Source organism: Rhinopithecus roxellana, chromosome 15, assembly GCF_007565055.1.
Source record: "Rhinopithecus roxellana isolate Shanxi Qingling chromosome 15, ASM756505v1, whole genome shotgun sequence".
Lineage (NCBI taxonomy): Eukaryota > Metazoa > Chordata > Mammalia > Primates > Cercopithecidae > Rhinopithecus > Rhinopithecus roxellana.
The window spans coordinates 14710518-14722834 of record NC_044563.1 but is presented as its reverse complement, the minus strand read 5'-3'; the positions used below and the strand labels follow the sequence as shown (position 1 = coordinate 14722834).

Sequence of the window (12317 nt, the reverse complement as noted above, 5' to 3'; positions counted from 1 at the left end):
AATAGAGTCTTTAGGAAGATCATCAAAAGACTAATTAGCCTCAGTGAGGGCTATATCTGGACTCTTGGCTATTACTGATGCTGCAGAGAATCAACTCATGGGTCAGGCTTCCTGCTCAGTGTAACCCAACACTGCCACAAAAGCAGACGGTCTGACCAATTGTACCAGGAAATTGAGTTAGTATCTATAGGACACTATATTCCAAAATTAAACATTTTGTAAAACCATGCTGCTGACCAATGGAACAAAAATTAATTTTGCAGGACTAAATAGAACCAGAAAAAACTTAATATTTTGAGAAAATGTCTTTTTTTTTTCTTCTTAATTTTTCACTAATCCTCATGGTAGTTAGGGATACTTGGGCAAATTGCAACGAACACTCTTGGAATTCTATGTTTTTCCTACTGATCTCACAGAATTCAGGAAAAATATTCTCTGGGAAACTCTAACATAGCTTATAAATTGGCAGATTGTATTTTCCAAAACCAGATCGTATTTTTCAACAATATCTTCTATCCCATATGTTCTCTGCCAAAGTTACCATGCCACTCCCTTATCAAATGGTAGTCTATTCCTCTCCCCTTAAATCTGGGCAGACTCATGACTGCTTTGACCAACAGAGTATGGCAGTAATAATGCTGCATGAATTCTGAGACCAGGCAACAAAGACATAAGCCTCTGCCTGGTTCTCTTGGAATGTTCACTCTGGGGGAAATATAGTTACCATGTGAGAAGTCCAGTAACCCTGAGATGGCTTTGCTAGAGAGGCTACATGTAGGTGTTCTAGTCAACAGTCCCAGCTAAGTCCAGCCTCTGGCCATCCCTCTGAAGTCACTAGACCTGTAAGAGAAGCCATCTTAGATCTATCACTGAGTGACCTCAGTAATGCCATGAGGAACAAAAGGATTGTCCGAGTCCTGACAAAATTCCTGACCAGAAAAACTTGTGAGCATCTAAAATGGTTGTTCCTTTACCACAGTGATGGTTTGTTACGCTGCAACAGTAGCTGGAATATAAACTGGCAAATCATTAGATAAATTTAAAGATGTTAATTATATAGAAAATACAACACATATTGATTGACCTTGTCTGTAAAACTAATCAAAGCAATGGCCAAATATGCTACAACATGCCTTTATTGAGTTCTTTTACTTTACATGACAATGTAATTATTTGCATTGTCTCAGTAAGAATCTATCCTTCTCCCTATCAGGATATAATTAGATAAAACAATTTTGTAACCATGACCATGCCAGAAATGTTTCATTTAATGGTAAATTTCATTTAATTAAGCATGACAAGCCCACTAGTAAGGAACAAGGATTCTCATATGTGGAAACAATGCTTCAAAGACCTTTCAGGAAACTATCCTGGGACTAGCTCCCTGCCTTGTGGAGTCTGTCTTACAGGTAGTACAGAACATCACTTTCTGGAAGGCCAGGAACATTGACAAAATTGGCGATCTTCGAGTAAAAGAATATCTCTACAGTTACAGGTACTACAGACAAAACCAGTAGAGGGAAAATTGATAGGTTTTGATTCCTGGCCCTGTAACATATAAACTCTAAGTGCAACAAAGATTATTTCTAGCATTAAAGGAGCAGTTTTAAAAATATGACTCATGGGGCTAGATGAGATTAACTCTCTAATCCTAACATCATGTGGTTTTAGTTTTATTAGACATAAAACAAAAAGGTCTGTAGGTGTTTACTAACACCTCCTGTTGTCCTTATGAAAATGAAACAAGTTAAATATAACAAGGCATCATATTAATGATACTATTACTGCATCAGAAAATTGTGGAACAAACTTATTTGGTCAAATTCATATCTTAACTATACAAATTTGATTCCAAGTAAGGCCTGAAAAAGTGAAATGGACATTTTTTACCTTATCCTCTGTTTACTATAGACCAGTAAGATTTACATTTCTAAAAAAGCATTGCATTTCAAGAGATAAAGCTATGGAGTTATAGGACCATCCAAAAGCTTTATACTCTGAGATAAGTTACAAAAAAGAGAAATCTCATGGTTTGATTTTTTTAAATCTAATAAAGAAATATGTAGTTTTAAAAATCAAAGCTTATTAAACTGCATCCAATCAGAAATACTGACTGTGGGCCGGGCACACAGTGGCTTACACCTGTAAGTCCACACTCTGGGGGGCCCAAGATGGGAGGATTGCTTGAGCTCAGGAACTGGAGAGCAGCCTGGGTAACATGGCGAAACCCTGTTTCTACAAAAAAATACAAGAAAAAAAAATTAGGCTGGGAGCAGTGACTCAGGCCTGTAATCCCAGCACTTTGGCAGGCCAAGGTAGGTGAATCAATGAAGCCAGGAGTTCAAGACCAGCCTAGCCAATATGGTGAAACCCCCATCTCTACTAAAAATACAAAAATTAGCCAGGCATGGTGCCACATGCCTGTAATCTCAGTTACTCAGGAGGCTGAGGCATGAGAATTGCTTGAATTATCCGCTGGGAGGCAGAGGTTGCAATGAGCCGAGATCGCACCATTGAACTCCAGGCTGAATGACAGAGTGAGACTTTGTCTCAATAAAAAAATTTTTAAAAAATCAGCCAAGTGTGGTGGTACAATACAAGCCTGTAGTCCCAGCTACTTGGGATGCTGAAGTGGGAGGATTGCTCGAGCCTGGGAGGTTGAGGCCACAGTGAGCCATATTTGGGCCACTGCACTCCAGCCCCTGTGACAAAGTAAGACTCTGTCTCAAAAAAAGAAAAAAAGAAAAGAAGGAAGGAATGACTGTAAAATAATAATGTGAATTATAAATATTGCCATCTCTACAATCTGTGAACCAAAAAGTTGTTCTGAAAGCTAGTCTCCTTTTTATTATGCTTTATTAAAAATAAAAATTCAGCTCAGTGTCAAAAAATTGTCTAGTTTTTTTCTTTGATGAATCAAAATTGGCAAAAATATTTAATATATGAATAATCCTGGCTAAGAATGATAATAAAATAAGCGTATTACATGTGCGATGGCTTTCAGTTTGTCTTAATTAAAAGGGTGACAGGTATCCTTACAAAGAACTATAATTTCATCAAAGCAGTCAATCCTGACAAAGCACTTATCCATTGTTGGTGAAACATTTAGTGTCCTACTAAACTACATATAATCCATTCAAATTTTTTCTTAAAAACTTTGACACTGATGAGTAGGCTACCCTCCACATTCATAAGGAATTACTTCTTCATATAAAGTGCCCAAGTTTATATGATAACAGATTTCGAAGGTGAGAGCAACCAAAAAAAGTCCCTGAATTTTTTCACTTGTCAAGTAATTTCCTTGTCAATCCCTCATTTCCTCTTTTTGTGTTTCAGTCACACAGGGAAGTAAGAACGATGAGTTTAACCCACTGGAGTAGGTTTAAGTGTTGGACTAGAAGAGACAAGTTATCCCAGTTAAACTAAATTGTGTGACTTGTTTCCTGACTGGGCTCTGCCTGATACAGGAATTAGTTTCAGGAGTAGGATCACAAGACATAAACCTCTAAGGACTTTTGCACTGGTTTGATTGTGTCTTGGGCTTAGACACAGTGTTAAGCCCCTTCCCAATGGGGAAATGGAACACTAGCAATCCATTATGCAATAAGTGATACGACAGTCCATCAAATTAACCCTGGCTGTTAATTGTAATGAAGTACCCATTGAAGAAGTGCCTTGAGTGACCAAATGGTGACTACATTTGAGTTTGGCAGAACCGATGCATACAAAGACTGTGCTAAGATGTGGCTTCTTCTGAATATACTGGAACACTTACAGAATAAAAACGACAAGTTCAGATCACTAAACTGTCAGCTCACATTTAACATGAGAGAACCAGAGAACTTGCATGGTAGCCCCAGTAAACAGTTTTATGTTTTATAGCCATGGAGTTTACCTTGCTAACATCAGATTCAAATGTGCCAGTTACAGAATTACAACTTAAAAGTTGAATTCCACAGACACCTAGTCTCATTTGAAAGCCCTGAATGAGAAAAAGTATGACCCTGAGATTTGGGACGGTGATATTTGGGCAGACTCAACGGAAACTGAGAATCCTGGACTCTCAAGCTACTCTGAACCTCCCTTCCAGTGGAAATAGTACTAGTCTATTCTCCTGCCTGTGTCTGCCAAGATCGGTGTTCTCTGGCTTGAAGATCTCTGCCATAACAGTAAGGGCAGTTTCCTAGCAAAAGAGTTCCTCTTCTCCTCAAGACCTAACTCAAATATCCCTCATGGATACCCACAATAGAAAACAATATAATACCAGATTGGGCCAAATATTTTTATGATTCACTTACTAGAGATTTAGGATTTAATGTTTAGCTCATATAGTTGGTTGACTTGGTTGGCTGACTGAAACTTGGAACTTGGACTCCATGATAGGCTACAGTTTAATGAGACTGGGAGACCATAAATTTCCTTGCATAACAAGGCTTAAGAAAATAGAAACAGGCCGGGCGCGGTGGCTCAAGCCTGTAATCCCAGCACTTTGGGAGGCCGAGACAGGCGGATCACGAGGTCAGGAGATCGAGATCATCCTGGCTAACACGGTGAAACCCCGTCTCTACTAAAAAATACAAAAACTAGCCGCGTGTGGTGGCGGGCGCCTGTAGTCCCAGCTACTTGGGAGGCTGAGGCAGGAGAATGGCATAAACCCGGGAGGCGGAGCTTGCAGTGAGCTGAGATCTGGCCACTGTACTCCAGCCTGGGTGACAGAGCGAGACTCCGTCTCAAAAAAAAAAAAAAAAAAAAAAAAAGAAAGAAAATAGAAACATTAGTGCATGTACCTATGCAACTTGCACATACACAATCCCTCCACCATTATACCTCCAAATGGGCCCAGAGGATAGGTCTTTCAGTAAAGCTCCAGTTTCATTACTGGAGTGCTGTTATATGGGTAAGAGGCCATTATTCTGGCCGTTTTATCACCCTGCCAATCGCAAGACTCACCATGCTGCAACAAAATAAGAACTTCTCTACTGTTATCTCTCTAGCCCTTTGTTTCCTTTGTGGCATTCAATATAGACTGCAATTATTTATTTGTCTGTTTTTTTGTGTGCTTTTTTTTGGTTTGGTTTGTTTTTTTTTTACCTATTTGTTTTTACTGTCTCCCTCACTTAAGTTATTTGAGAACAGGGACTGCATGTCACCTTGTTCACCATTGTATCTTCACTGCCTAGCACAGTACCTGGTACACAGGCATTCAATAAAGATGTGTTAAAGGCATAACCAAAGAAATGCCGAGTTAGTCTTTCTTTGACAAAATTAAAAACTGGTCCTTCTTTCTCCTGGAATAAATATGTTCATGCAAACATTATTCTCCCAAAGAGGTGATTTACATCTCAGTTAAAAATCTGTCTTAACTTATAAATCTCCTCTGTGTATTTTTTCAGCTTAAAACAGAAGACATAGTCTGCTGATATCACCTCTCCTATTAAATTCATATTATGCCCAGAAAAACATTTTTCAAAAATTTTAACAAGGATAAAAACTCATGCCTTTTAATAAAGGTCAATTCAATGTCTTTACCATCTGTTCCTTCATGAAAATGTTTGAACAGAATCCTGTCTTTCTCCAGAATCATATTTCTGCCAACAGTCACGTGCCACTTCATATCATGAGTTAACCAAATTCTCAAATATCATTAAAGCACATCTTCTGAGTCATTGAGCAATTTTTGTACAGGCTGCAGTACTTGCTCAAAGTGTCATGAGGTAGCTTTTCTTGTTTCTGTATCGAGTGGATGGTAGATTCATTCATATCACAGCATTTCAAAATGCAACATTCCATTTAGTCAAAAGCATCTACTTTCTCCCTATGAACCTTTACTTCTAGCAACTAGTAGATGCATTCATTAAGTGCCAATTTCTAGACACACCCACAAACACAACATTTTTTAAATCACTTTAAGAGTTATTATATACAAGATTCCAAGAAACTAAGAACGAAAGAGTGCTAAGATCCAGGTAGTATGTTAAATTCAGCTACTATCTCAGTAACTACCTCAGGCTCATTAGTGTCATGGCTTTATTCAGATTCAGAATTTCAAAACTGCAAAATACTGTACCTCTTGGCCCTTTGGGGTTGCATTTACATAGCTGAAATCTTGAATGTCAAACTCTTCAAATGTCAAAGATACATTGTATATCTGTATACTACATGCTCAGCTTTGTAAAGATCTGTACTCTCAGCAAGGTTAAAATAATTAAAAAAAAAAAAAAAAAGATGTAACATACTTAATATTGGGAATCTCCAGTAAGACACTGTGAATGGTTTGGCTGTGTCCCCATCCAAATCTCATCTTTAATTGTCTCTCCCATAATTCCCACATGTTATGGGAAGGATCTGGTAAGAGATCATTGAACCATGGGGACGGGTCCCCCCATACTGTTCTCACGGTAGTGAATAAATCTCAAGAGATCTGATGGTTTTCTAGGGGAAACCCCTTTCGCTTGGTTGCATGCATCAGACCCATATTCTATAATTTATGATTACAGTTTTAGTTCTAGTAAAGTACAGCACAAAACTGACCTCAGGTAATCCACCCGCCTCAGCCTCCCGAAGTGCTGGGATTACAGGCGTGAGCCACCACCCTCAGCCTAAAATTGATGATCCATTTTTAAAGCATTCTGTGCTTTTTCATGCTGTTTCATGATATCTCTCCTTGAAAAAGAAGTTTCCTGAACTAGAAATAACTATGTCAGTACCAGATAACTGGTTGAAAACATTAATTACCTATGTATTCCTTTTGTTTGATGTGAGAACTTACTTATTTCACTGGAAACCTGGTCAAGTTTATCCTGTGATCTGCTGATAAGGACAACCTTCATTCCACGCTTTGCTAACTGAAACAGTAAAGGAGATTTGAATCACGCCTGTGCATGTCACTGAAAAACATTAATGAGCTATAACCCCCATTTTAAGAAAACCTGTCCAGAGTATAGTTCAAAATAAAAAACGTATAAACCCAAGTGTAATGAAGACACAATCTAAAATAGAGATTTTACCAAAAAACTTCCCTAAAAAGTTATCTTTCTAAATCAAGCTAGTATTTCAATGTCAAAGGGTTTTAGAAGGAGGGAGACTTTTACTTTTTCATTTTATACCATCTATACTGTTTGGGTTTTTTAAACCGTTAAGTGTCTACTACTTCCATAATTTTAAAATTAGCTTTAAAAAAGTTTTTGTGCCAAGCACAGTGGTTCACAGCTGCAATCCCAGCATTTCAGGAGGCCAAAGTGGGAGAATTGCTTAAGCCTAGGAGTCCAAAACCATCCTGGGTAACATAGTAAAATCCCATCTCTACAAAAAATTTAAAAAAAAAATTTTTTTTTTTAATTATCTGGGTGTGGTGGCACATGCCTATAGTTCCAGCTACTCAGGAGGCTGAGGTAGGAGGATCACCTGAGCCCAGAAAGTCTAGACTGCAGTGAGCCATGATTGCACCCACCCTACACTCCAGCCTGGGCAACAGAGCGAGACTCCATCTCAAAAAAAAAAAAAAAAAGGTTTTGTTGCAGAATGGATATATAAAACAAACATCAGAGGACTGGCAAAGGAAACTACTATTAAAATGTTAAAAATTCCTAAAAATATAATTATTTTTAAAATTTTAAGTTGAGCGTTTTACTTTATGGACCATGGCAAACTAAAGAAGTTAATTGAATAAATTAATGAAGAATTTCCTGAGGAACACCTTCTGTGTACATACCCAGCATGTGTAAATATTGTATATAATGAAAAAGATTTACACAAACGTGGTTACTATCCCAGGACACATAAATATAGTAGTAGAGGAAAAAAAGCACTAATCTGCACAAAACTATTTAGTGAAATATTCTAGACAGTTAGGTGCTATGAACTAAAAGTGATTTAGCAAACTAATATTCCAGTCTTAAATCCTAAAGTCAGGGTTTATTAAGTAGTGAGTGATATTGCAAATGAAGCCATGGAAGAACATTTTTTATAAAAATAAAAAGGTTGGTGATGATTTGCAAAATTAATCTGCTATAACACCACTAAAAAAACCATTAGCCCATACTGATACTTTCTTTTAAAAAAATTAATAGGGGAAGAGGGATAAGGAAAAGCTTTTATAGAAAAATACCATCTGAATAAATGTAGGAGAGATAGCATTAGAAACAAATCACTTTTTTTTTTTTTTTTTTTTTTGAAATGGAGTCTCGCTCTGTCACCCAGGCTAGAATGCCACGGTATGATCTCGGCTCCCTGCAACCTCCACCTCCCGGGTTCAAGTGGTTCTCCTGCCTCAGCCTCCTGAGTAGATGGGATTACAGGCACCCACCATCACGCCCAGCTAATTTTGTATTTTTAGTAGAGATGGAGTTTCACCATGTTGGCCAGGCTGGTCTTGAACTCCTGACCTCAGGTGATCCACCCACCTCGGCCTCCCAAAGTGCTGGGATTACAGGTGTGAGCCACCACACCTGGCCAAAAATCACCATTTTTTCACCACCATGGTAACAATCAATGTAGGCAAAAAATGTCAATGAATCCTAACACCACTGGATAAAAGATTCTTGGGAAATAATATATTTATACAGCCCCAAAGTGTCATTCCACATATTCCTTATTAATTACATTTATAATCAATAATGGGACAAATGAGACTTCTTGTGCTTCCTACTAAGATGAATTCAGAAGGATAAACCTGTGTAGCCTTCCTGATGAAAACATGCTTTTTCTGAATCTAATGAGAAAACAAAGAGACAAATCCAAATTTGTCTGCAAGACAGCTAACCTGGATTTTTCAAAAATGGCATTCTTATAAAAGAAAAATAAGGCTAACTTATTCGTTTAGATTAATGGAGACTAAGAGACAGGACACCAAATGCAATGCATAATCCTTACCTGGATCTTGGAACAACAACAATAAAAAAAGAGCTTAAAAGGAGGTATTGGGGCAACTGGAAACCTGCATAAGGGCTGCATGTCATTGTGACCAACGTATTGGGGTTGTAAGGGTGAATGTTTTAGTTCTTAGAAGATTCAACCTGGAATATTTAGGGGTGAACTGTTACATCTATAACTAACTTACAAATGGTCCAGTGAAATAATTAATAATAATAATAAAGTAAATTAAATGTGTCAAATATTAACAATTAGTGAATCCAGGTGAAGAGTATACAGGTGTTTGTTAACATTCTTGCAACTTTTCTGTAGTTTTGATATTCTTCGAAATAAAAAGCTGGAAAAATTAAAATGAACAAAAAGACCTTTTGAGAATGATAAATGGAAGATCCAGTGAATCTGCTGGGATCTTTATAAGAATCACCCCACTGTTCCAGATAACTTCACCATAGGCTGTAGGTGCCTTCTCAGGGACCAGAAGGCAGAGAAACTTGCCTAAAGAATACTGCCCCGGCTCCTGCTTTGTACAACGGTCTTCAAACTATGATGCTCTCCTGTTCTTTAATTTCATTGTGGAGAATCTGAACCCTTTGCCTGTGTCTATCAATACCTGTCTGCTAATCACAGTCCTTCTTGTGAAAATGATGTCATGGACTAGCCTAGAAATGTAACCACCTATAATAATATTTTCATTTTTTGGAAAATAGTTCAAAATAATTGACTTTCAAATGTGAAGATTGTACACACTTACATGATATAAAATAAATTTACACTAAATTGTCCCCAGTTCCAACTACCCAGTACAATCAGAAAGTTTTATACTTATTTTACACTGAAATTTGTTTCAAAAAATTGCGTCTGTTTAAGCAAATACGGTATTTCCAACGAGGTAGAAACAAAAAGCATCTATTGTACCACACAACATTGTACTTGTGTTTTTTACTTCAAAAATCAAAACTACTGTAAGAAATCATCCCATATTTATTCTTATTTTTTATATCAAAAGGAAAGATCTTGAAAATCACCTACCTCTTCTGCATATGATTTTCCAATTCCATCGGTACCACCTGTGACAACTGGGAAAGGGAAAAAAGCAATAGTTTAGTCTAAGAATTACAATGAAGAACTGGTCATAGTTAGGACCCACCAATTACATCCAAGAGGACCAGTGTGATACTTTGATGTAAAAGACAGAACAATACCAGTGGTTCAAATCTAAGGCTGAATACACACTGCAATAGCTAAAATTTTAAAAAGACTTCAAAAACAAGTGTTAAAAAGTATGTGTTGTGACTGGACTCTCACACATTGATGGTGGCACTGTAAATTGGTACAATTATTTTGGAAAATACTATTTGCCAATATATTCAGAACTAAAAATATGCCTACCTTAACCCACCAATTCTCAAGAGATAGAAATGAATTAATATCTACCCAAAGAATGTTCACGGCAGCTTAGTTAATGCATAGTAGGTAAATGCAACTAAATATTAATCAACAGAAGAATAAGTAAATTGAGATATAGACAAATAATGGAATACTAAACAGCAGTAAAAAAGAACTACTGATACATGCAAAACATGAATGAATCTCTAAGACATTACAAAAGCCTGCCATAAAAATGTAAGTTCAAGAAAAGGTAAAACTAATCTATGGTTATAGAAGTCAGAATACTGGTTACCTCTGGATAGTGGAGTAGATAACAGGGAAGGGCAATACAGGAATCTTCTGGGATACAGGAAATATTCTGTATATTTTTAGGGTGGCAGTTACCACTGTGTGTGTGTAGATTCACTGAGCTGTACACTTAAGTACATACTTACTGTATATATCTTCATAAGCTGCTTTTTAAAACAAAGGGTAGTAAAAGTAAATAGAAAATGATTTAATTATTCTATGAGAAACCATATTTACCTTACAACCTCAAAACTTTATGTAGCAGAAACATTTGAAAATTATATAGGGCAGGCTATACCGTGATATCTTATCTCTGGAATACTAGAATCATGTTACACGTTCAAAGCACAGATGTCTGCTTCTCTAAATATGAGTTTTTCCAAAACATTTACAGATTTTAAAAAACAAGTTATGGTGTAAAGTAGGATTTTCTTGTATTTGTCCACTTCTTTCAAATTATACAAGATGGTCCCTAATTTTACTATTTAGAAATATCATTCATATTCTCCCTAGCCATATCTCTCAGAATCTTATAGACTTTCATCATGTTCTTGCTTAGCTGATATCTTTCCAGAATTAAAAAAATAAAAATAAAAAATAAAAAAGTTGAAATATCTAGAGAACAGTGTAACAAACCCCTAGGTATCCATAGCCCAGCTTCACCTTGAGGTTAACCTTGCTTCATCTAACATCCCCTCCTGTTTCCTCTCACACTGGATTATTTTGAAGTAAAAACATTATGTCACTTCATTCATAACTATTACAGTATGTTTCTGCTATTAAAAATAAACACAATACCATTATCTCATTCCTAAAATTATAATAATTCCTTGACATCCAATATGTAATCACTATAAATTCTGCCAAATGTTTCAAAAAAACTTCTAACAATTGTTCCAATCAGAATTCAATAGGTTCCATAATAAAATTTGTTAATATGTCAATTAGCCATGTCTATAACCTCTCTCCCCTTTCTTCCCTTCACCCTCTCAATTTATTGGTTTAAGATACTAGGTCATAGGTTTGTGCTTTCTCAGCCTGTCCTTGATATCCTTGATATCATTTAACATGTTCCTCTGTCCCATGGTGGTTGGATATAGATATTGATCAAATTCAGGTTTGGTTTTTTTGGTAGGAGTACTTCATAAGGGATAATGCATTTTTACATCAAGAAGCATATGTCTGGTTATCTTTTGTTTTGTTATATTAACAGCCACTGCTGGTCACCACTGAGATCCATTATTTCATTAGGGGTTGCAAAATGGTGGTATTAGAGTTCAATCATTAATCTTCATCTATTAGCTGGAATATTTCCAGAGACAAATTATTCCTCATTAGTTAGTTACCATGATATATAGATTGCATAAGAACACAAGATAAATGTTGGAAATTTTTTTGCCTTTATCGGTTTTCAAAATAAATTGGTACTCTGGCATCTTCCAAAGGTAACCCATGTGCTTTTGTCACTATTGTCCTGTTTATAGGAAACATTAGTAACTAACAGATTTAAATACTTGTGGGAGAACCTAACTACAGAAAACTGAGCATCTTATGAAATCTCCTCCAACCTCATGATCAATTTGTAACTTTTGTTTTTCTTTTTCTTTTTTTTTTAATTTCAACTTTTATTTTACATATAGAGGGTACATGTGCAGGTTTGTTACATGGGAATAATGCTTGATGCTGAGGTTTTGGGTATATATCCCACCACACAGGGAGTGAGGATAGTACCCAATAGGTAGTTTTTCAACTCGCCCCCTTTCCTTCCA

At 36.6% G+C, this 12317-nt stretch overlaps 1 protein-coding gene across 1 annotated transcript in view; it reads right to left on the bottom strand.

Moving 5' to 3' along the window:
* Positions 1-12317, bottom strand: part of HSD17B12 (hydroxysteroid 17-beta dehydrogenase 12) — a 171863-nt gene that overhangs the window by 89147 nt on the left and 70399 nt on the right. The window contains exons 2-3 of the mRNA XM_010378061.2: positions 9901-9947; positions 6770-6845 (exon numbers count right to left, since the gene is read on the bottom strand). Of these exons, the coding sequence (XP_010376363.1) occupies positions 6770-6845; positions 9901-9947 (123 nt within the window). The remainder of the gene's footprint in view (positions 1-6769; positions 6846-9900; positions 9948-12317) is intronic.